This window comes from Vitis riparia, chromosome 5 (assembly GCF_004353265.1).
Source record: "Vitis riparia cultivar Riparia Gloire de Montpellier isolate 1030 chromosome 5, EGFV_Vit.rip_1.0, whole genome shotgun sequence".
NCBI lineage: Eukaryota > Viridiplantae > Streptophyta > Magnoliopsida > Vitales > Vitaceae > Vitis > Vitis riparia.
The window spans coordinates 17,976,470-18,001,956 of NC_048435.1; the positions used below are offsets into that span (position 1 = coordinate 17,976,470).

At 35.6% G+C, this 25,487-nt stretch overlaps 4 protein-coding genes across 4 annotated transcripts; 3 read left to right on the top strand and 1 right to left on the bottom strand.

Moving 5' to 3' along the window:
* The first annotated feature begins 2,309 nt into the window (after positions 1 to 2,309).
* Positions 2,310 to 3,965, top strand: LOC117913911 (xyloglucan endotransglucosylase/hydrolase 2-like). Its single transcript, XM_034829029.1, has 3 exons — positions 2,310 to 2,660; positions 2,832 to 3,025; positions 3,395 to 3,965. Exons 1-3 carry the CDS (start codon positions 2,388 to 2,390, stop codon positions 3,765 to 3,767), a joined length of 840 nt encoding a protein of 279 aa, XP_034684920.1. The 5' UTR covers positions 2,310 to 2,387; the 3' UTR covers positions 3,768 to 3,965.
* A 982-nt stretch (positions 3,966 to 4,947) lies between these two features.
* LOC117914062 lies at positions 4,948 to 10,269 on the bottom strand. The gene is made up of 5 exons (XM_034829228.1): positions 9,514 to 10,269; positions 9,259 to 9,361; positions 8,351 to 9,162; positions 5,932 to 6,030; positions 4,948 to 5,562 (listed from the first exon to the last, which is right to left on the bottom strand). The coding sequence occupies exons 1-5, from the start codon at positions 10,132 to 10,134 to the stop codon at positions 5,482 to 5,484; spliced, it is 1,716 nt and encodes a 571-aa protein (XP_034685119.1). The 5' UTR covers positions 10,135 to 10,269; the 3' UTR covers positions 4,948 to 5,481.
* Positions 10,270 to 14,753: 4,484 nt separating this feature from the next.
* LOC117913870 (crocetin glucosyltransferase, chloroplastic-like) lies at positions 14,754 to 16,426 on the top strand. The gene has a single exon (XM_034828965.1). It carries the CDS (start codon positions 14,805 to 14,807, stop codon positions 16,302 to 16,304), a length of 1,500 nt encoding a protein of 499 aa, XP_034684856.1. The 5' UTR covers positions 14,754 to 14,804; the 3' UTR covers positions 16,305 to 16,426.
* A 7,468-nt stretch (positions 16,427 to 23,894) lies between these two features.
* LOC117915227 lies at positions 23,895 to 24,482 on the top strand. Its single transcript, XM_034830790.1, has one exon. It carries the CDS (start codon positions 23,895 to 23,897, stop codon positions 24,480 to 24,482), a length of 588 nt encoding a protein of 195 aa, XP_034686681.1.
* Positions 24,483 to 25,487: the final 1,005 nt, after the last annotated feature.

Genomic DNA, 25,487 nt, shown 5'->3' on the forward strand with positions numbered 1-25,487 from the left:
TTAAATTTTTAGAGTTTTGCTTTTGTTTCGAGTCATTGTAACTCTATGTTATATCACTATAGTCTTTAGATTTATTGTGATGATACAAATATATATATATTTTGACTAGTAGAAATCTAAATATTTTAAAAAATAAAAATAAAAATCCCCATTGCTTTATTTATAGGAAAGGTAAAAAAAGTATTTCAAATTGGATGAAAAAATTATCTTCACTCTATTTTTTGGTAAAATATAAATTCAAATTCCAACCGCTCTTATTAACTCCTACTTGATTCGAAGTGAATGCTTCATCTAAGGTGAGTTGAGGACAGTAGGGTATTGTATAGATGTTGAATTTGACATGGTAGTAAACCTGCATAACACTCGTATTCTCGGTGATGCTCATTAGATATAAAACTTTCTTCCTCCATTGATCCTTATGTGACACGTGATTATTAGTATATGCTCCAATGCGAAATTGGATATCAACAATCCTTATGGTCTCTATCTTCAATGGCATGCCACGTAATCAAATCTTCCATGCATATTCAATTCTCTAAAGAATGATCCTTCTTTTTTCTAGATTTTTTTTTTTTTTTTTTTTTTTGTATTTCCGGTCATTTTTCAATTTCGTTCTTCTCAGCTTTTAGTTTAAAAGAAAAAAGTTTTTATTTTTATTTTTTATTTTATTTTCTTTTAATTTTTTGAAAGTTTGGCAGGTTGGTCATGTGATATACATTTGATTAATTATGCTCACAATTGGGTAGCTAGGTGTGATTTTAATTTTTGGAAAATTTAATGATTTAGCATACTTTTGGTTGAATTGATGACCTAAGCATGCTCTGATTTTTGTCACCTATGGTGAATTTTTGGTCGATTTGGTGATTTTGTGCATTTTATTTTATTTTATTTTATTTTTTTATTTTTTTATTTTTTTACTTTCACGGATTGTTTATGCATTACATATAATCTAATTATTAATTTTTAAGGTTCTACCATAATAGCATGCTGTTTCGATATTTATTACAAAAACATTATTAATCGTTTAATAATTCAAATTTTATCATATATTTTTAATGGTTTAAATTTAAAATTTAGTTGGTTTGATACTTAATATTTTCTTAATTTGAATTATTGATGTGCATTAATTATGTTGTTACTTGGTAGGTGACTTACGGTGTTAAGAGTGTATTGATTCACTTTTTTACCATTCTAACTAGTCTATAGAGAGGAGTATTATAGACATTTAACATGTAATAAAAATGAAAAAAATAAAAAGTAAAAAGTAATATTTGAATCAATACGACGAGTTGACGTGATGATACGATAGCAAAATGGGTCATCTCCTTAGGCCTAACATAACTCGCTCCTTCGGGTCATGTCAACCCAACCTACTACAATAATTGGGTTGTGCTGGCCCAACTCAACCTTTTGACATTTCGGATCATGAGCCAAAATGGGGTGACCCGGCCCATTGCACACCTCTAGGTAGGTCTAGGTAAAAAGTCCCAAGTCTCTTATAAAATCAATCTTTTTACTATTTTATTTTTTCTAGAAATTTCACTTGTGGAAGTAGAACGCACGCAAATATCTATCCATGACATCTTCTTAGTTTCAAAAAATTTGAGAAAAAATAAAAAAGAAAAGAAAATTAATAAAAAAAATTAAATTCAATAAATTATTTTTTTATATATTATTTTAAATTTATTTTAATATTTTAACTTTTTAATATATCAATTAAGTAATTTAAAATTTAATTATATTTTATTTTATTTAAAATTTACCTACTCACTACTCACTTCCTTTGATTTTAAATTAATCACACACCTTCACACACAACTTCTCCTTTAACTCTTTTCATTTCCCTCACCTGCCTCTGGCCCATTGCCTTCTCATCTCAACCAAAAATACAGAGATTTTCATGGGAGCACCCACCAACTGTATTATTCTTCTTCAGATGCCAGTGACTAGATTCATTTTACCAGATGGCACCCTCCGAATGGCAGAAGCATCTATTTACTAGTGGCCCCAAAACCAATGACACTCTTCAGATTTTTAATTGCCCATATCTCAATGGTTGTCATCCACCACCACCACCACCACCTTCCTCCAATCATATCCAAAGACTGCCCTACCTCAAGTCATTGTTATAGCTTTCCTCCAAAAAAAACCCCGAACTGCCCAATACACAAACAAAAGGGAAAGCTCCAGCTTTGATTGAGCTAAGCTGGCACCAGCTTCATCATCATATGCCCTCCTCTCCTTTATCCCTTGTGTCTATCCTCCTTTCCTAAGTCCTATGTATATATATAGCCTCTCTTTCTCCCCTTGAAGCTCACCATCCACTCATTCACCAATACTACATTGCACACACACACACTCTCCATCTTTCTTTTTGTGTGTGAAATATGGGGTTTTCTTCATATGAGTATTCAGTTTTGGTGTTGGTTTTGGCAATGATGGTGGCTACTGCCTCTGCTAGTAACTTCTATCAAGACTTTGACATAACATGGGGCGATCATCGTGCTAAGATGTTCAATGGAGGGCAGCTTCTCTCTCTGTCCCTCGACAAGGTCTCTGGCTCTGGCTTCCAGTCCAAGCGAGAGTATCTATTTGGGAGGATCGATATGCAACTCAAGCTAGTTGCTGGCAACTCTGCTGGCACTGTCACTGCCTACTATGTATGTTTGATAACTCCTAAAGCTTAAACTGACTTTTCCTGCCTAAAATTTACTTTAAGGGTGGTGAGGGTGTTGCATATATATCATCTTTATGAGTATGCATTTGGTATGAAGTGTTTTTGCCAACCTTCATGTAGGACTAACAATCAGCTGCCGTTGTTTGTGTTGCAGTTGTCGTCTCAGGGACCGACACACGATGAGATCGACTTCGAGTTCTTAGGAAACCTTAGTGGGGATCCATATATCCTGCATACTAATGTGTTCACTCAAGGGAAAGGGAACAGGGAGCAACAGTTCTATCTCTGGTTCGACCCCACTAGAAATTTCCACACCTATTCCGTCATCTGGAACCCCCAGCAGATCATGTAAGAGAGCACACTCAACTAACCATCCATAAGCTTTAGAATGAAAAACAAGTGGAAACTAAGCAAAAAGGCAGGGTAACTAAGAAATCCAATGAATAATGAGCAGAAAACACAAAGGAAAGGATTGAGAAATGCCAAGAAAAATCAGGGGAAATAAAAATTTAGAGACTAGTAATCCCCAGGCTCCTACTTCCACATTTCTTCATGTTTCCGTCATAATTTCACTCCATTTGGGTTTCCTATATGTTTTTTGTTTCAGGGGAGACCACTTCCCATCACCATAAAGCATTTCCCCCAAAACCAATAAGCCAACTTCCATGTTTACTATGCTTTAACAATAACTGACACAGTAGCTGCTTCTCTTTTCAGTTTCTTGGTGGATAATACTCCCATAAGACTATTCAGAAATGCAGAATCAATGGGTGTTCCCTTCCCAAAGAACCAACCAATGAGAATTTACTCGAGCCTATGGAATGCGGACGACTGGGCCACAAGAGGAGGGTTGGTGAAAACTGATTGGTCCAAAGCCCCCTTTACAGCATACTACAGGAACTTCAGAGCCTACACCTCCACCTCCTCAAACTCATTCTCTAATAGTGCATGGCAGTTCCAAGAGCTTGATGCCAATAGCCGAAGACGACTGAGATGGGTTCAGAAAAATTTCATGATTTACAACTATTGTACCGACTACAAACGCTTCCCTCAAGGCCTTCCTCCTGAGTGTAAAAACTCAAAAGTTTAATCTCTGGAAGACAGGATAAGGATCTCTACTAAAAGAAAGAATTGAGTTTGTATTATATTTCATGGTAGAGATCATTTAGTACTTCTGTTGTGCATATTCCACTTGTTTGGGTGCTTAAGAGGTTAAATAAACTATATTGTTGACAATTGTTTGTTGCTTGAATCATGGGTTTAATGTAACAAAAGTATACTTCAGCCACTCTTCAAACAGTTGACAATTGATGGTTAGAATTTGTATCACCAGGCAGTTATTGTTTGAGGGCATCTCATTTGAGTGGTGAGAAGGGGGTGAGGTTGAAATTGAAATTGCTATATCCTGTTTGCACCTCAATAATTCAATATGAAGGATGTTCATACTCCATGTTGAGTGAAAGAGAGATCTAAAAGGACAAGAAACTCCAGAATGATTGAAGAGCCTGAAAATTTCTCAAAGTTGTATACAATATTAAGACAACAAGTCTTCCTCCTTTGGAATGGTCTTCCAATTATTTGTCACTGTCTATAGAAAATCCTACAGACATCAACTTATTTCCTAACTACATGTCAGTTGTAAAACTAAACCAAGCTTCATATCCATGCTGAAAATTTCCTCACCTACTAACCTCACTTCCTCATCTACTTACCTCACTTCCCCTGCTCACTGTGGATCCAAAGAGTGATTAAACTCAGACCCTGCTTCAGTAGACTAATTGCTAGATAATGACCTTAACACAACCGAGAAGAAGTATGATAAGACACCACTCTTAAGCTTGTTATGCTTAGACATTGCACATTTACATCTTACTGATAAATCTAAAAATTTCTCTATGCTCATCTATCCTCACTATTTGGCAACTGTCATTTCCAGTTGCTGATAAAAGATTTTACAATCTTTAAAAAGGCTGAATCCTGTGGAACATAATTTTGCAATTCAAAGATGACTAAACAAAACCACAATCCTAGAGTTATATGAGACATGATTTCAAGAGTACATATTCCAAACACAAACCCTTTTAGAAGAGCTCTTCTGATCAGTGCCATGAATACATCCGTATCACATTTGCTAAAGCTAAACTGGAATTATTCCAAACTAATAGCAGTTATAATTATTCTTCTAATCAGCACCACGAAAACAACAAAATTCACATTAAGGGAACCTACATCTAAACAGATCTCTCAAAAAATTAGCTGAAAAATAGGTGGAATCCATAACAATGCACAGAGAAGAATTTATTGATGTGAAATCATTTTAGGTATACATATTCCAAACTTAAAGCAATTAAGATGATTCTTCAAATCAAAGCCATAAAAGATGCTGATATTCACACTAGTTGAAGCTAAAGTAGCTTCTTACAGAGCTTCAAGACATGAAGCTAAAGAAGCTGAAATCCATAACAAATGGCTACATATAAATGCAGACAGTGTTGTGTGTGGTGGCAAGCATAGCTTTCTGGATTCATGATTTTTCTTTTATACAACTATCGTTTGCCCTCTTCCACAGGTAAATTATATCTATCAACTTCTCAGCAACATTAAATGTCACTTACTGTTACACTTGGCAAAAACACGCGAGCAAATCCCCGATACTGTAGCCTCTGCAAGGCAAATTATCCTGGAACAAGAAAGACCTGCTACAACAACCAAGCATGCCTTGCACAACACATGCCTTAAATTAATATCACCATCTGAAGAATATGTCAAAACTCTTTGTCCTCTATCTTCTTTCTCCTTCAAAATTATTTGCTTGACAAGCTTGTCTTTGTAATGACTTTTTCATTAACATAATTGGAGAACGTCACCCTTGGCCGCTGCAAACACTGTTAGGAAAAAGAGTAACTAAGCTTAAGGAGTACTTTAGGTAAGCATATGGGCTGTGAGCATAAGTCAATTATGCTGCCCACGCACAGTAAAACTAGCAGGTTGTTACAGAAGAAAATTATAACAAATAATTAGTCCAACATTTGTTGGTGAAGTAATAGCTTGTAGCCTGCCTCTTTATGATTACTGTGTTTTTACACTTAAATGATCATTCGTGCCATAACAAAAGAAGGGCATGCTAGGGAGGTGAAAATAGGAGGACAAGGATTTCCAGTCCCAAATAGTAAGACCTTTTTGATATAGTTGGAAAATGGTGTTTAAACAGTGGAATCAATTAAAAAAGGCAAAAAGAATAAGTTGGCACTCACTGTAATTCTGCAGTGAATGTTGAGGTCATAATTCATTTGTTTTAGTCGTTCTTTTGCTAGTTCTGCTGCATTGGAAGCTTTCTCACAAGCATCTTTTACCTGTAGTTAAACAGGAAAAAAAAGAGAAAAAAAGAACAAGAGAAAAATTAGATATAGCAATAGGCAAAGTTTCATAGAAACCAGAGAAAACTCCTCAAGCTTTTTGAGGACAAAAGATTGTTCCAGAATTTGTATATTCAAGCCAATAAGAAAAAAATAGGTTGATGAACAACTCATGAATGACTAATGGTACAGCATACCTAGTCCTAAAGTATTGAAAAGCGATTTTTTTTTGTGACTCCAAAAGAAATGAATGAATACTTGCACAAGCATGGGTATTAGAATGAAACACATGGTATACCTAGCACTGATGGCCACACAAAATAATGGTGAAAGTTTAGCAAGCAAAAAGCTAACATGGAAAAGTTATATCATTCATTACATTGGGATTATGATGGTAGAAGATGGAAGTTAAAGAATTACAATGTGAGATTCCCAATCTTTTTAGGAAATACAGGTATTTGACTTGTATCAGAAAGCTCAGTAGATGCATCAACATTTATCAATTAAGAAGCAAAAACCATGAACATAAGTATGAGCTACTCTATCCAAAGATACAATGTGATTGGTTCAAATTTGTATGACAGATTCAAGGGAGCAAAACATATTATAGAATACCTAGCCATATGACACAAGCTAGGAATACCAAATAATAAGCATATTTGTAAACCAAGATTGCTCATATTCCAAGCTAGGTATATCTTGGCCATCCATCTCCAGTAAAAACCAGCCAATCATAAAACAAAAGTATCACTAATCATTAGAAAAAGTCTACAGGATTAAGTGGTTCTTGAGGAAGAAAGTTACTCCGCTGGGGCTTTTGACTAACTGGCTCAATTCATTTCATGTCATTATTTAATTTTGAGATCCATTGCACATGCAAACTCTCTACTATAGTTGGTTACAAATAAAATAACCAAAATTCCAAAATGATAAACTTCCATGAGATAGATGCATAGTGATGTACCAGACTCATGATTCAACAAGAGTAAAGAAATTTCTTTGTTAAAAATTGATTCGTTAATCTTGCAGACTGATACATGCCACCCTTTCTTAAGGGTTAACTACAACAACTATGTGCTCAGCAAAGCCACAGAAAAAATGTTTCACATATGCATACAAATATGAAGATGATTTGAACAGAACAATGGACAATTTGTACATGTTAACTATAATTTTATTTATTTTCATTGATTTCAGAAGTGTTCTTAACCAACAACTTTGCCCTTTAACAAGATCCAACACTTATTTTGAAAAATTAGATCTACTCTTGAAACACCAATGTCACTAGCATCTTCAGTAGCCAGCTTATGTTAATATTCAAATAGAATAAATTTATTCAAAGAAACGAAAAGGACGGAAGTTCAAATTAATAGAGAATTAAATTGCATACCGAAGAGGCTGGTGCATATTAAAACTAGGTTAGTTCCTATTTTGAAAATGGTGCAAAGCATCTTGGTGAAGTTGAACTGGAAACAATAGACCCCAAGTATTGTTCCAACTAATAGGAGCTTTTTTCAAGGTAAGAACATGGACCCTGAAGGTTTCCATGCCTTTAGTGGCTTTGAATGAGGTCTTTAAAACATAAAGAGATGCTGGATTGGGCATTAGGAAGACCAATGATTTAAACACAGCTATTCTTCTTTTTCCCCTCTTTTGGGCTAAATTGGCTTGGGAAGTTCTTAGTGATAGTCATGGCATTTGGATGAACATTACAAGACCAAAACGTATTGGTAAGTTATCCAGATCATAATGAACTAAAAGAAATGGTGAACTTGTGTCAATTTTGGGTCCATAATCAGGCCTACCATTAACTGGATGGATGAAGTCTACAAAATACATTGATTACTTTAATTGTCTTGGAATTTCTGCCTCAATGAAAATAGAGCATGTTGGACTCAAACCAAGGGTGACGATTCAACATAGGTAGTTTGGGCTAAGGCAGCAATAAGAATTATCAAAAGGCCAATCTTCTTAATTGGATTAGAAAAGTAAAGCTAAACTCTACTAATTTGATATTTGCATGGTGACTTTATTGACTGGATTGAAAATATCTATCCTGAAAATCAGACTACCTAAGTTGTTTTCTAAATAAATGGAACTAATAGCTACCCTTGGAGAATTTATTCAGTGAAGCCAGGTGATGCTTCTGTTAATATCATGGAGGCTCCGGCTCTTAGAGGACTTATGTTGGCAGCATAAAAAGGTTTTCAAACTTCTTGAAATGGAATAGTATTTCCATTTGGTGTTTCCATTAAACAAAGAATAAAAAAAGCAAGAAGAGTCAGGAAATTGGATCTTCAGTTCATGCAATATTTACCTGATTGACATGGACAAAAGCATCATTACTGGCTCCAACAGCAGATTCCTCCAACATCTTCCTTAAGTAAGATAGTTCCTTCATCAATTCCACTGCTACTTCCTCAGCATCTTGCATTTGATTTCTAGAGAACTCAAATGCTCTTTCAGCATGGAGGCGAAACGAAGCACAGTTTAGACAACTGCAAAGTCCCCTGCAGCCTCGTGGATTTCTTTTAAGAATCCCCTTCTGGAGTCTAGCATCAGGAAATCCTGAAGGAGCAAATGCTTCAACTTGTAACGAGTTTTGCTCAAAATTAATTGTATCTGATGACTTCACATTTGTAATTAACTCCATATCTGGAGTCACACAGTTCTCTTCTGTATCTACAGATGGTTGATGACAAACTTCAACAACTGTTTTTTCTCTTGACAAAGCTTCACAAGTGACAATACATGGTAGCGTATCTGGTTGATCCGTTCCCTGAATCACTGTCAAATTATCATTGGGAGGCTCCAACCTACTAGATTCATCTGATTTAACCCGTTCAATTTGCGACTCTCGTTCCTTCTGTGAATCTAATGCAATCTGGGGTTCACCAAGGTGTTCATCAGATATCAAATCCAGCTTCTTATCATTAATAGATCCTTCAGAGGGAGTCAATGTGGCTGTGTGCAGGGCACCAGAATCAACATTATTACCTTCTATCTGAAAACTGTTCACATTCAATTTGTTTTCACACATTTCTTCATTGTGAGAAGCCAGCAAAGATGGGTGTGGCTTTTCTTCTAAGCCCATCTCGGGTTTTGGGCATTGAACATTTTTTGAAGCACCTATAAGAATTGGTTATAATACTTTAGAACTTAGCCTTTCAATATATTCCCTTCTATTGAGAAAAGAAGATGGTAAAACAAGATAGAAAAATTTACAGGAATTTTCTTTTGCAATATCCATCAGATAAGGAAGCAATCTTCTATAGCTGAAGGAGCCTGGAGTTTTGAATAACTTGAGCCGAGAACATGGATTGAGAACCTACAACCCAGAATTCAAATCGCCAAAGTAATTAAATTGCACTAATCCCATGCCAACATCTAAAAAAGAAATCACATTATTGTGTCAATCCTGTCACATTTTCAGATTTTAGAAAAATAAAAACATAAGTGAAAATGAGTTATCTTCTTTACCGATCTACTTCTCGACATGGAGTCATTTTTGCGAATGCTCCCAGACGGCTGCTTCAGCAAAATATTTTCAGTACTCTGGGACACACATTGAGCTCCATTTCCCTCACCTTCATCCGCCTCTGGCTTGCTGAAAATATCAGCATCCGGCGGTGTCATCTGACCATTTTTCTCGTCACAAAACCCGGCATTCTCCTTCATGGCAGCCGCCTTCGGATCATCTCTGCTGCTCTCTGTCGAGTCATCCAAATTCCGATCTGGACTGAGAGATTCTACTCCGACTTTCCCCTCAAGCGAGGCCGTTCCATCAGGATAACCACATCCATCCTTCAGGATTTGAGGCTTATCAGTGTCCAGATTACAACAAGAGAACACGCGATGCGCCCGGAGATCCTTGATAGCAATGTGGGAAATCTGGCCTTCATCGAGACGGCTTCGAGGCCCATATCTCCCTCTGGGCTTTCCTTGAGGCAAGTCCGACCATTGAAATGTCGTTGTTGGTGTAGTGAGGAGCCTTTTACGGCCAGATCGATTGCCGCCGATGTGGACTTGAGATTTACTGCGAGTGAAGATGCCTGTAGAGGAAGGCTGTTTTCGTTTCTTAGAGCTTGAGTTGGCTGCCATGGCTGCTTCTGGTTTAGGGTTTTTGGGATGGAGAGGCTTTTTTGGAGATTTTTGTACAGAGAGATGTGTTTTGGCGGGGAAGAGTGAAAGGGGCGATGGCGGGAAAGGGAGTGGAATTGGCGGGGAAGTCGGACCCATCCGGTAGACATTCAGGACACATTCTTACTCATTATTTCTATATATATATATTTGCAAACTAGTGATCCTTAAGAGGGCACCAAACCCGAATTTTTTTATAAAAAGTAAGGTCATTTAAAAATTATTTTTTAAAATACAGCATATTGAAAAATATTTTTAATTTTACGGCATTCACACTATTTATTCATTATTCTCTCCTCTTAATTTTTTAAAATAAAGTGAAATAGAGAACTGATTTTTGAAAATAAGTAAAAGTTATTTTTGCCAAATTTTAAAACAAAATGGAAACACTAAGAAAATTTTAAAAATCATAAAAAGTAAATAAAATTAAATATGACATTAATCTTTTTCTCTCTTAATAATCTAATATCAATATAAAAAATATTTAAATATGATATTTCTTTAAATTACACGTGTTTTTCTAACTTTTTTAACTTCTTTATTAAGCAAATGAATTATAAATCAAATATATATAAGATTTATTAATTTTCAAAAATAATCTTAAACTTAAATATTGATTTAATTATTATCAAAAAGTCATAGAACTCAATAATATTATAAAGTTATAGACTAAAATTTATTTTAAATAGTTTGGTTAGTTTCTTCTTTATGGAATAAAACTCAAGCAGTGATGCAATTGATAGTAGAAATTTATGAAATAAAATTGGTTTAGAAAGACTCAATTGTTTTTCTTCTATAGAATAATTTTATTTTATTTTTTCACTAGATATATGAAACTCAAATTAAGTAAGACTTAATGCATTGAATTTATTGACAAGTTTAGTAATTTTAGAAATAACTTAGAACTTAAATAATTAAAAATGCTCGAAAGTTCAATAGGGTAACACTCAAAGGGGTGAATGAGTGTATTTAAAAATTTGTTTGAATATTATAACTAACTTTTTCCTTGTAAGAAGTTAAGGATGATTAATTCATTCAATTATTGGCAATGCAATGAAGATAACAAAAAATAAGCAATGAGACACAAGGATTTTTATATGGAAAACCCTCATACTCGCTATGAAGAGAAAAAACCACAAGATCTAAGACCGTTAATCTAATTCTACTATATGATATCAAATTATATAGATTTATATTACTGAGAAAAAACCACAAGATCTCAGACCGTTAATCTAATTCTACTATATGAGATCAAATTATATAGATTTATATTACTGTTTTACCTTAAAGACTTACTTTTCAGTACTTATAACTTGATTCACGTCCGCGGTACAACAATTTCTTATTACTTTAGTGAATACATTTCAACCTCTTTGAAGGAATGAAGGTCTTCAACTAAGATTCAAAGCTTGAATCATTTGAATGAAAGATAGAGAATGATAAGGCTTGTTAGACTTTCTCCTCAATGAAACTCTCTCTAAAGAAATTAAGATTTCTTTTGAAATCTCTCTAATCTCTAACCCTAAGAGGGTTATAGAGAGGTATTTACAGGCAAATAACCTAAAAGGGTTTGATATGAATAGGTTTCCAAATCTAATTTACATGAAAATTTTAAAAATATTCTCTTATTTTCAACAAAAAATATGAGTGCTCAAGTACACTTAACCACCACTTGAGCGCCTTGAATGCTTGAGCGGTGCTAAGCGCTTAAGCGATCTCAGCACTTGAGTGCTGCTACCCGGTTGAGCATCCACTATTTCATTTAACTTTTTTAAAAAAATCATTTTTTGTTAATTTAAAAGGTACCATTCCTCTTTATACCTCATAAGAGTCTAACTTGTCATAGGCGAAATCTTTTTAAATGTACTTATGACTTTTCGATTAGACAAACAACAACACTGTTGGGCTTTGTGGAGCCTAGTTTTGTTTTATCTGATTTGATGACTCGACCCGAATAATATTGCATGACTTTTTAATGGGAGATTTACTGAGGTATGTTGGGTCCGTTTAGCCCATTGTGGAACCACCTTTTGTAATTAGGGTTTTTTAGTGTGGTGTGGTTGCCGTGTTATATATGGAGAGAAAATATTGTAGCTATTGTGGTTATACTCTATATTCTTCCCTGATAATAGTGATATCCCTACAACTCCGTAGATGTAGGCAAATTACCGAACCATGTAAATACTGTCTTGTGTGTGTAATTGTTTTTTCTTTGACGTGTGTTTTCTCTATTTTTTGTTTCTCACAGGTTGGGAATTTGGTTTAATTCCCTATAAACACTTAATCTTTAATGAAGAGCAAATCGTTATTTAAAAGGACTTCTATAACTAAACATTAAAAAGAATAAAATTACCAACGTACAAATAAAATTCAATGTCTTAATAATAATGATGTAATTAATACCAACAATTATGGACAAAAATTAGTCTAGAAAGACTCTAATATTTATCTTCGACATAAAATCATTAATTTTTTTAAATATTTTTTTTCACTAGGCAAATGAACTCCAAATTAAGCAAAACTTAATGCGTTGGATTCATTGATGAGTTTAGTAATTTTTAAAAATAATTTGAAACTCAAATAATAGACTCATTAATACTATAAATTTATGAAGAAAAATTGGTTATAATGACTTTATTGTTTCTCTTTTATATCAAATCATTATTTTCTAATTTTTTTTTATCAGGCAAATGAACTCCAAATTAAGCAAAACATATATGTTGGATTCATAACAAGTCTAATATTTTTTTTTTTTAAAGCTTGAAGCTCAAATAATGACTCAATTAATACCATAAATTTATTGAAAAAATTGGTCTAAAATAACTATATTATTTTTCTTTTGCATAGAATTATTGTTTAATTTTTTTTTTTCACTAAGAAAATGAACTCCAAATTAAAGCAAGATTAATGTGTTTCATTCATTGATCAGTCTAACAATTTTTAAAAATAATTTTACACTCAAATAATAAATCCATCAATACTAGAAATTTATAAATAAAAATATGCTTAGAATAACTCTATTATTTTTTTTCTACACATAGTTATATTTTTATAATTTTTTATACTAAAAAAAATAAGTTTCAAATCAAATAATACTTTGTATTGATTTTATTAATGGATTAAAAAATAAATCTAATCACTAAAAAAATAATAAATCAAATTGAAAAATTATAAGTTATAATTTTATTATTTTTCCTATACACATAACTATATTTTTTGAATTTAAATATATTATAAATTAAGTCAAACATAATTAAAAATTTAAATTCTTAAATGAATCTTTTAATTTTTAAGAATAATTTAGAATTAAAAATATTGATCCAATTAATTATAGATTAAATCAAAATATTTTAGAATATTATATCATAATTGAGTAGTAAATGTGTATATGTGAATATTAATTAATGATTTTATTTTAAAATTATTATTGTTAAATTATGAAGATGTCAATATATTTATATTTGTAACAGGTGATATTTTTTTAATAAAAATTTTAATTTATGATTTTATTATAATATTATTATTTGTGTTTTACTAAAAACTATTTATTTTTTAATTTATTTGTAATTATAAAACTATTTTCATTTTTGAAAAGACTTCAATTAAATCTAATTAATATTATATAAATTGAATTTACAATATTTTTATAAAATCAAAACAAAAAAAAATAAAAACAACTTATCGAAATAAGTTTTTTGTTCTTTATTTTGAAAAACCATTTTTAAAATCAACTTGTCAAACACCCTTATATTTTTTTTATAAAATACTAAAAAACTGTTTTTATGCTTTAATTTAAAAACAATTCTAACAAAAAAACAATTTTTAGAAACAAGAATAAGAAAGCACGGTCAAATGAGCCCTTATTTATTTGTTTGTTGTTTGTGTTTTGTTTACTATTTAGTAATTAGTTCTTCCCTATAATAAGATGATCTCTAACTGAGTAATTGGTTAGATTAATCCGGAAACCTTTTTTAATTGTTCCAATAAGAAAACCTTTCTTAATTATTAATCCAATAAGAGAAATTTTTTCTATCTACAGTTTTTTCTATGACTAAATAAATTTATTACTTAATATCTAATATTTTAAGAAAAACAAAACTTAAATTGATTTTACCAAAGTCCAAAACTTAAATAAGTCAGATAATTAAAATATGATTAATTGAAAGTTATCTTAAGCACATTAAATTCTACCTCTACCACCTAAAATTAATTCATATTTTATAGTAGTGATAGATCCAAGTTGTAAGGAAAAGGTCTATAGAATATGCATTCTTTTACTTATAAACAATGTATAAAATAGTCGACATGGATTTCTTCTCTTTTTCAATGTCGGATATCATAATAGGCACTTCTCTCATGTGAAGATAACTAAATTGGAAAATGGTCTCTACATCTTAACTTTGGGTCGCGTCTAGAAGATGACAAACTACCGGTCAGTGTACAGCAGAAGATAAAGTGAGACAGGATAGTTATACATCTCTTGAAATTAATTAGTCTTTGAGCCAAAACAAAGAGGAAGAAGCAGCTCACAATTCCTCCAAAACATCATTGCAAACGTCATAGCTCTGTTTCCCCAAATTCGTCATTACAAACGTCATTCCATACTCTGCCTTCCTTATTTAAAGAGTCCCATGCAGATGCAGATGCAGATTCAGTTCGAAACACAAGTCAGATTTGATCATCCTCTGCATAGACCCAACCGAAGTATCTCCACTTCATCTTCTTCCCCTACAATGACACAACCCCATTTCATTGTGATAACCTATCCGGCACAAGGCCACATCAACCCTTCTCTCCAACTGGCTAAGCGCCTCATACGGGCTGGTGCCCATGTCACCTTCGTCACTAGCACCTATGCCAGTGAGCGCATGGCCAAAACCCCCACCATGGATGGTTTAAAATTTGTCACATTCCCGGATGGCTGCGACAGTGGCCTCAAGCAAAGCGATGCCCTCCAAGGCTTCATGTCTGAGCTTGAGCGTCTTGGCTCCCAAGCTCTTACCGACCTCCTCATAGCCAGCGCTAATGAAGGTCGTCCCGTTACTTGCATAATCTACGGCATCCTGATTCCTTGGGTAGCAGAGGTGGCGCGTAGTCTTCACATCCCCTCCGCACTTTTTTGGAGTCAACCTGTCTCTGTTTTTAATATCTATTATTATTATTTTTGTGGCTATGGAGAGCTCATTCGCAAGAAAGTCAGTGACTCCTCGCCTTCCATTGAATTACCAGGACTGCCCTTGCTCAGTAGCCGTGACATTCCCTGTTTCCTACTCCCCTCAAATGCAAATGAATACAACTTCGTCCTTTCAGCGTTTGAGAAGCACCTAGAGATGCTCCACCGTGATACCAACCCAACGGTACTGATAAACACTTTCGATGCATTGGAACCAGAGGCCCTAAGGGCCGTCAGTAAGTTTAAGTCGATTGGAGTTGGACCCTTGTTTCCAACCGCTTTCTTGGGTGGAAAAGATCCATCCGATACTTCATTTGGAGGTGATCTTTTCCGTCGTTCAAAGGATTATATTGAATGGCTGAACTCAAAGCCTGAATCTTCTGTCATTTATGTGTCATTTGGAAGCCTTGCGGTGTTATCGAAGCAACAGTCTGAGGAGATTGCTCGTGGATTGCTGGACAGTGGCCGGCCTTTCCTGTGGGTCATAAGAGCCAAGGAGAAGGGAGAAGAGGAGAAAGAAGAAGATAAACTAAGCTGCTACGCAGAATTAGAACAACAAGGGATGATAGTACCATGGTGTTCTCAGGTTGAGGTTCTCTCAAGTCCATCACTGGGTTGTTTCGTGACTCATTGTGGGTGGAATTCAACCTTGGAGAGCTTGGCTTCTGGGGTGCCAGTTGTGGCATTTCCTCAGTGGACCGACCAATCCACGAATGCAAAGCTAGCCGAAGACGTGTGGAAAACGGCTGTACGCGTGACCGTGAACCAAGAAGGAATAGTTGAAAGCGATGAGATTAAGAGGTGCTTGGAATTGGTCATGGGAGATGGAGAGGAGGCGAAAGAAATGAGAAGGAATGCAAAGAAATGGAAGGGTTTGGCAAGGGAGGCTGTGATGGAAGGTGGATCATCTGACAAGAACCTTAAGAATTTTATAGATGAGGTCATACAAGGTTACTAGCTAGATATTGTGGTTGTATCTCTTGGAGTTTATGTTAAGACTCCCCGATTAATTTAAATATTTTACAAGAAGATTTTTATTATTTATGATGTTAATACAAGTAGTAGTATTAATTAATGGTAGAGGGCATATCTAAAATTATGGGAGATTCATTGCTTCCTGAAGGCCCTATCACAAAGGATCTGTCAAATGCGTGGCTAAGGTGCAGTTTGGTAAATGTCCGTTACCAGCCAAAATTTTGCAATTATTGCTAATGGGAATCGGGGAAACCCCAAACTGGCCTTGATGGTCCTTGCGTAAAGACCCATCCAATTCTTTACATTGTGGCCACTGATTTGGTGTCTTATCCTCTCATGCCCATCACTTCATGTTTACAAATTGATATTGTATTCATAGCTATGTTTGATGAAGGTTCAATTGGCAAGAAGTATTTTTGCCTTGGGAAGATGTTGGTTATGGATTTAAAGCAAAATAACAGATTCAAAAAATGATCCTTGTACAAATTTTTGGGTGCCTCTATTAATTAAGTGAATATTATTATTTAAATGATATATTAATAATTTATTAATTTAATTACTTATTAATTAAATATCTGGAATAATTCTATTATGGAACCTATCTTGCACTAAGAAGCATCCATAGCGATAATAATATTAAATAAATTTTTGTTATAGTACGAGAATGTTACATCAGACCTTTTTTTTCATATTAGGAATAGTTAAAGATGAGATTTAAGTAAACATCAATTTTAAGAAGAAATAACACATATTTTACGAATGATTCTTGATAAAATATATGAATTTAATTACACATTAGAAAATTATTAATTTCTATAATATGTGGATTTTATATGAAACTACATAGATTTTTTTTATAATGTATTATTTTATAAATTTATCAAATTATTAGTTTAGCACGGTGGCCCCAAGTTTAGATTAATTTAAAAAAATATTTAATTGAAGTTCTTAATTAATTAAATATTAATTTATTATAAAGTTTTATTGTATTTTATTTTTATGGTTCTAAAAATCGGATTGAACTAGTCGATTTGATTGATTTGAACATTAATTGACTATGTAGTTTACATATGAGATCGATTATGAGTTGCACTTTCATCCCAAGGTATTTAAAAATTAGGAAAATCAATCCAAGGTATCTGTTTTACTTTTCTTAGTCTATTCACCACTGTCCAAACACTCCATAAGTGGAATGTAACTTGGAGGGGCTTGAATATGCAGAATTTTATAATTTTGCACATTAATGTCTCAAAGTGTTAAAATCTTTTACAACTAATTGTAGATAAGTTTAGTATTGACAAATAATTTTATTACAATTAAATTATTTTTTAATTTATAAAAACATTAAAATAAAGATATTTAAGAAATATAGTACCTTAACAATTAAAAATAACATTGGTTGATGATATCTAAGAAATTCAATGTTTTCTTCAACCTAAAATGAATATAAAAATTTGGTATGAGGATTGTTTGCTTGACTATTGAAACTTATTGACAAGATAGGAAGAAACAAAACTTTTGGGGATATATTAATAGAGTGAGGAATTTAGTACTTGATTCAAAGAGTAAAAGTTGAACAAAAGCATCAAGAAACATCGGGGCTGGAAATGATAGTGCACTTTTTAAAAGTCATAGGTGGAAAGAGGGAAAATTAGAACAGATGAACCTTAATTTTTTGGTATTTTTGATAGGTGTTTAGTAAAATAATTTAATATTACAATTTATGGTTAAAAATAACTTAGTATATAAGCAATTAAAATGATTTAGGGCTTGTTTGACCGTGTTTTTTAAAATTTTCTTTTAAAATACAGAATAAAAACAGTGAACATCAAGTTGTTGGATAGACCAATTTCTACTCAATGCCAAAGAGAGAACCACACGAATAGTAGTTGGTTTAACCACAAAACTAAAGGTTTCAAAGAAATCAAAACCGTGAGTTTGATGAAATCCTTTCACCACTAAATGTGCCTTATAACAATCAATAGTTCCATTAGGTTTAAACTTCAATTTATAAACCCACTAACATCTAATGGTATTCTGATTAGACCAAGGAAGAATCATGACCTATGTTTTATTTTTCATAAGAGCTTCAAATTCAAGATGCATAGCCTATTGCCATTCAGGAACTTTAGCAATTTCCTTAAAGGAATTCAATTCACAAAGTGGAGGAAAAATAGTCTTACTAGGAGACAAAAATAACTTGAGTTTGAAAAAGCCATTTTTGGCACGCATTATAATGAGATGACAAGTATAGTAAGAACATAAGAGGAAAGAGGCTCGGTTGTTGGAATAGGTGTAACCTTAGAAAAGGAAATTGGCACACTAGAATTAGATATTGAAACCAACTTTGAAGGTGGACATAATGGGGAAGGTAAGAGGGAAGATATTGGAGATGATGGTACTACCAAGGGAAGGACACAATGAGAGGGGGAAACATAATAAGGAGTCTGAACTATGGAAGACTTAGCAAATGGGAAATCTAGTTCATAAAAAATAACATGTCGTGATATATGTATTTTATGATTGGACATATTTAAATAAAGATATCCTTTATGCTTAGAACTATAGCCGATATTTTAACGGATTGATATGCAAGTTTATGACAATTAAAAGGATGTAGAAAAGGATAACAAATGCAGCCATACACATGAAGGTAATAATAATTTGGTAGACAATGGTAAAGAGTCTTATACGGATCAAGAAGAAATATTCAACATAGAGGTAGGAAGTCTATTAATCGAATATAAGGTAGATTGGAAAGCAAAAGGTCAATATTTAAGTGGAATAGAAGCATGAGCAAGCAAAGAAAGACATATTTCAACCACATGTCTATGTTTTCTCTCCACATGACTGTTTTGTTGAAAAGACAAGATACTCTATGCAGAATCTTAAATTTACATTAAGTATCAATAAAGGCTTGAAACTCCCCTCCCTAATAAGTTTGAAGCACTCTAACTTTAGTGTAAAATTGAGTCTCAATTATCACTTTAAATTGCAGAAAAGTAGAGATAGCTTGATTTTTAGAAGCTAGTAGATACAACCCCAAGAAAATCTTGTATGGTCAATTAGAAAAAAGTACAAAGTATCTTACTCCATTAGCACTAACAATAGCGGTAGGACCCCATAGATCAAAATGTATAAGAGCAAAAGGCTAAGAGACTCTAGATTTAGACAAAGTAAAAGGTAAGTGATGACTCTTTGCCATTTGACAAAGTTCACAAATACCTATCCAATGTTTTGAGGGCATACTATAAGCACTCAAAACTTTATTGACTATTTTACGTGCAAGATGGCCTAATTAAAATGCCATAGAACTACCTTATTGGGAAGTTGTAATGCAAATAACATACATAGGACCTCAATTGCCAAGCTTGTTCTTCTAACAATTTTATTACCATTAGAATCTATATTTTTTACCAGAAGCTGAAGATGACAATTTGTATAAACCATGGTTAAGGTTGCCTTGGAGAAGAACCTTCTTTGAAGCTTGATCCTTCATCACAAATCCATTAGTAAAGAATTCCACAGTAACATTATTGTCAGTACACAACCTATTCACACTTATCATATTGGTTGTAAGTTATGGAACATGTAAAATATTCTTTAGATTTAAAGACTGAGAAATTGACAAAATAGTAGAGTATCCAATATTTGAGATATTTAAGCAATTACCGTTTCCAACGACGACTTTGTCCAAACTAGCAAATGGAGTATGTGCATTCAAGTTGTTGAAATTTAGAGTTAGGTGATATGTAGCTCTAGTATCCATGTACCAACTTCCATCTCCAATAGTGGCCAGAGTTGCAATCATTGCAGCAAGATGAGATTATTCAATTCTTAGGGTTCTTCTTCCTCATTGGTTTTTAACTCAGATGAGTTAACTTAGTTCCTCGAGCTCTTCCTCAATGACAAACAATTTTGATCAGAGTGTGGCAACGAGTTCAATGAGCAAGCTGGTGATTGGTCAAGGCCTCACCAGTGATGAGGATGTTGGTGATAGCAACAATCTAGTTGGAGAAACGATTTTTTCCAACACCTTCAAACACCGCAAAAAATGATCATATCATCATCATGATCTTAGATAAGAGAAACTTAAAGTTTTTTTTTTTATTTCAATTTCAAATTCAAAACAAAATTGTAGAGCACTAGATACAAAAATAAAAATAAAAATAAAAGAACAAAAAATCACTATAGAAACCTTAGAAAACACACTAGGAAGAAAAATCATATACAAACTCACAGAAGAATTTTATGGCTTTAGGAGTCGGAGTCGGAGCTGGAGCAGAGTCTTTATGGACATTGAGGAGGGACAAAAAGAGGTGTTCAACTATAATTTATATAGGCTATATTGTAAATGTTGGCTTTAAAATGTATCTGGTAGTGACCCAATGGAAGTGGAGTCTATAGGAACATCTATGGTAGCGATCCAAAAATTATTGCAGTTATAGGAGAATATATAATAGCACTTTCAACAGTAATCATGACTATGTATCTTTCCTCGAAAATTTCCCACCAATCCCAATCCCTTTAGATGCATGTGGTTGGAATATGCATGAGGCTATATATTATGCGGTTGGGATATGAATGAGGCTACATAATATTTTTAGTTGTGGATTTTCTTAGCCCCTACTAAAACTATATTGCCATTTCCTATTCTTCTTGTAATGTCAAGTTGGAAAGTCAAACTTAATTTAAAAACTTTCTAAATATTAAACTTAGAGTTAGGTGGTGTTTGTTTTTTTTTGCTTTTTGCTGAAAACAATTTGTTTTCAGAATTTAAGTCACTTATTTTTCTACTTTTTCATGACTTATTATATACTTTTTACTAAATAGAAAAAGTCAAAATATGTAGTTTTTTCTAAATAGAAAAAAATAATATGTTGATTTTTTTTACTTTTTAATAATTAATAGAAATAAAATACTACAAAAACAAACAACCTAATATTTAACACTATTAAACATCAAGGTTCTATTTAGAATTAAGTAAAAAAACAAATACCACGTTAGTTTCTAAATGTTAAAGAGAACATTTTATTTTGAATGATTATTTAGTGTTTGTATTTGAGTAGTTAAGTCGTCAAAGGTCTCTGTATTTTATTATTAAGAGTTTCTATTTAGATAAATGTGAGTATATTTATAAACAAAAATTTATATATATATATATATATATATATATATATATATATATATATATATATATATTAAAAAAGCAGAATACAATAAATTTTTAATTCTCTCATATTTTTATCTTTTTTTTTAAGTGTGTGTTTCTCTTTCATCTAGACAACTCACACAATACTAACACAATGAGAGTAAAAGGAGAAGGGCAACAAAGAGTTGGAGCTGGAGATCATTGGAGGAACAGGTCAACTGTAAGCCGGTTGTCCATGGGCTCATATAAGTAACAAAAATTGGAAATGGTTTTTGTATCTTAGTGTCGTGTCTAGAAGACGACAATCTACCTGTCAGTGTGCAGCAGAAGAGAAAGCGTGATATCTGTAGGGACCCCTCCCCCTGATGACACGTGGCACGCATCGCTATCCAGAGCAACTCCATCCGGACTCCCCAAAAGGACACGTGGTGTGCTCCTCTATCCAGACTCCCTTAAGGAGAACACACGACACTCGCGAACATCACACCCGGACGATAGCATATCCTATTCGGATATGTTGTCCGGATCATTGACTAAAGTGAGCAAGCCTTGCTACGTCATTCCGACAGCCTGCCACAACCCACGTTCCACTGCCTGCAGAGTGAAAGGACAGGAATGATGGCAAGTCGCCTCCCACGATCTCTGACAGTCGCCCGTAGAGTGATGATGACCCTGCCACCACCTAGAGGCATCATGACGAGCCAAAAAGTCTTCCCACCATTAAAGAGGGAGACAGAGCCTCTGACACTATATAAATGGGCCTTCACATAAGGAGGAAGGTAAGCTTGCTATCCCTGAAAAAGCCCGACAGCTTAATCTCTAGCCATGGCTAACAAAACCATCGGATGGTGTGTCCGGACATCCTATCCGGACATCTTTTGCAGGGAAGACTGAACCAAAACTCAATCTTGGTTGAAAGTGTGCGTCAACTTGGCAGCTACGTGGATCATTGGGACACAAGGCATCAACATTGGTGCCGTCTGTGGGAAACCTCTGATTCAGTCGTCGGCAAAGATGTCCACACCTTCCAGAAGCCGCTCGTCTGCTAGGGGAGAAGAAGATTATTTTGAATGGCGCCAAGCCATCGAGAGAAGACAGTTGGAAAGCGAGCGACAAATGCAAGCTTTCCTCCAGGAGACAGCGAGATTGAGAGAAGAAAACGCTGAGTTGCGCATCCAGGCTTCATCGACGGGGCCTCCTCGTGGTCAGCGTTCAAGAGGCCAGGTAGCAAACTCAAGGCCTGACCTAGAGTCAATATACCCTGGGACAGCAGGAGCCATCCCTGAAACATGCAACGTTAGGCCACAAGAGCGACACGCCCATGTACCAAGCTCCCCAGGAGGAAAGCTCAGACTCTACTCATTTCTCAGCAAAGAGACAACCCGACAAAAGACCCCAGTTGTCAGAAGCGATGCGCGCGAGGCTAGGCCCACAGGAGCCTGGGAGGCCAAGGTCGCCAGTAGCCACAACCTGGGGAGCGCACCCTGACCCTTTGGTCACCCCTATGGTGCAGAACGTTCCCTTGCACCAAGTGGTACGACAAACTGGGAGAAGCCTCCCAAACGAGCCACCCACTGGCTCCATTAGCAAAAGGCTAGACGACATGCTCTCCATGCCTTTTTGCTCTCATATTATTCATTACGACCCCCAAGGGGATTTCTCGTGCCTAAAACGTACGATGGGTCCAATGACCCATTCGACCATATCATGCATTATCGACAACTTATGACTCTCGATATAGGAAACGACGCGCTGCTATGCAAAGTATTCCCCGCTAGCCTACAAGGGCAGGCCCTCTCATGGTTTCACCGCCTACCTCCCAACTCTGTTGATAATTTCAGGGACCTGTCGAAAGCTTTCGTGGGACAATACTTATGCTCTGCTCGGCAAAAACAGAACATCAACACTCTGCAAAACATAAAAATGCAGGAGAACAAGTCTTTGAGAGAATTCGTGAAGCGGTTTGGTCAGGCCGTGTTACAAGTAGAGGCTTACAGCATGGATGCTGTCCTGCAGATCTTCAAGCGAAACATCTGTCCAGGCACCCCATTCTTCGAATCGCTGGCTAAGAAGCCTCCTACGACGATGGACGACTTGTTCCGGCGTGCAAGCAAATACTCAATGCTCGAAGATGACGTGCGAGTAACCACCCAACAAATCTTGGTTGTCGGATAGGCATCCAGAAGTGGTGCGGAAAGAAATGCCAAACTTCAGGACAGGCTAAGGCCGTCCGGTCGAAGGCAAGAAGAACAAAGCCGTTCGAAACTGCCGCCCCTCACACCCCTTTCCATATCCTATGAGAATCTTCTCCCTATGATCCAAGACATGTCCGACTTCAGGTGGCCCGGACCCCTCAAAACGGACCCATCCAAAAGGGATCATAGTAAAAAATGTGCTTACCATAAGGAGCATGGTCACACAATGGAGACATGCAGGAGCCTCCATTATTTGGTTGAAAAGCTCATAAGGGCGGGACATTTGAAGCAATACCTTCGCTCAGATGCCAGAGGTAGAGACGCTTCCCGAAATCACAACTCTAGAACCCCCAGGGTTCCAGCCGCCCCCAAAGCCATTATAAACTATATCAACGGAGGCCCATTAGACGAGGAATACGACTCCAAACGGAAGAGACAAAGGCTGTTGCGGGCAGCATCGGTGCGTGAGCGCGTCAACACCATACGGCCTGGGATAACTGGGGGGGGGGGCCCTCTGCCCATAGATGGGACAATCATTTTCCCACCAGTAGACCCCACACGGATATTGCAGCCGCACCGCGACGCCCTCATCCTATCCCTGGAGATGGGAGACTTTGACATGAGACGCATCCTAGTTGACCCGGGCAGTTCGGCCGATCTTGTGCAAACATTGGTAATTTGCCACATGGGATGCAATCTCACAGGCCTCGAACACCCTAGGCGAATCTTGTCCAGATTCAACGGAGCGGCAACTACTTCCTTGGGAGATATTGTACTGCCGGTCCAAGCTGGCCCAGTCACTCTCAACGTGTAATTTTCGGTGGTACAAGATTTATCACCCTTCAATGTCATCTTGGGGAGCACATGGCTGTACTACATGAAAGTCATTCCCTCTACGTATCATCAAATGGTAATCTTTCTTACCGAGGATGGGCAAATCGACCTATACGGCAGCCAGTTAGCCGCTCGCCAATGCTATCAGATAGCACGGGAAGTAGGGACCAGCTAGGAGGATAAACCTCTCTCTGAGTCCACCCATGCACTTGACCAATAGCAATTACTGAGTCTGGCGGACAAAGATCCCCCGGCAGCGGATCATTTGCAGACAATCCAAATTTCGGAAGAAGGTACTCACCTTACATATATCAGTTCCCTCTTGACGCCAGAAGAGACCCAGAACATTCAAAACGCCATTCGACAAAGCCATGACGTCTTCGCATGGGTGCATTCTGATATGAAGGGAATTCACCCCTCCATCGTCTCTCATAAGCTTAACGTCTTGCCAACAGCAAGGCCCATCCGATAGAGGGTTAGACGTTTTCACCCGGACAGACAAAAGATTATCAGGGAGGAGATTGACAAGTTGCTGGAAGCCGGATTCATTAGAGAAGTGGAGTATCTAGACTGGTTGGAAAATGTAGTTGTGGTACCCAAAAAGGAAGGCAAATGACGGGTGTGCGTCGATTACACCAACCTCAATAATGCATGCCCAAAAGACAGTTTCCCTCTACCACGGATAGACCAAATTGTGGACTCCACTGCTGTGCAAGGGATGCTCTCCTTCTTAGGCGCCTTCTCCGGATACCACCAGATCCCTATGTCCCCGGCTGACGAAGAGAAGATAACCTTCATAACGCCACACGGTCTTTATTGCTACAAAGTCATGCCGTTCGGACTCAAAAACGCTGGCGCCACTTATCAGAGACTGATGATGAAGATCTTCAAACCTTTGGTCATCTGCACAGTGGAGGTATATATTGACGATATCGTGGTTAAAAGCAAAACCTGAGAGGAACATACCATCCACTTGCAAGAAGTC

Excerpts from the sequence above, each read along its gene's own strand:
- LOC117913911 (XM_034829029.1), top strand. The coding sequence starts at position 2,388 with ATGGGGTTTTCTTCATATGAGTATTCAGTTTTGGTGTTGGTTTTGGCA. Across the intron at positions 2,661-2,831 it reads GCACTGTCACTGCCTACTAT|TTGTCGTCTCAGGGACCGAC; the intron begins GTATGTTTGATA and ends TTTGTGTTGCAG. Across the intron at positions 3,026-3,394 it reads TGGAACCCCCAGCAGATCAT|TTTCTTGGTGGATAATACTC; the intron begins GTAAGAGAGCAC and ends TTCTCTTTTCAG.
- LOC117914062 (XM_034829228.1), bottom strand. The coding sequence starts at position 10,134 with ATGGCAGCCAACTCAAGCTCTAAGAAACGAAAACAGCCTTCCTCTACA. Across the intron at positions 6,031-8,350 it reads CTTTTGTCCATGTCAATCAG|GTAAAAGATGCTTGTGAGAA; the intron begins GTAAATATTGCA and ends GTTTAACTACAG. Across the intron at positions 5,563-5,931 it reads ACATTCACTGCAGAATTACA|TGTTTGCAGCGGCCAAGGGT; the intron begins GTGAGTGCCAAC and ends TTTTCCTAACAG.
- LOC117913870 (XM_034828965.1), top strand. The coding sequence starts at position 14,805 with ATGCAGATGCAGATGCAGATTCAGTTCGAAACACAAGTCAGATTTGAT.
- LOC117915227 (XM_034830790.1), top strand. The coding sequence starts at position 23,895 with ATGGAGACATGCAGGAGCCTCCATTATTTGGTTGAAAAGCTCATAAGG.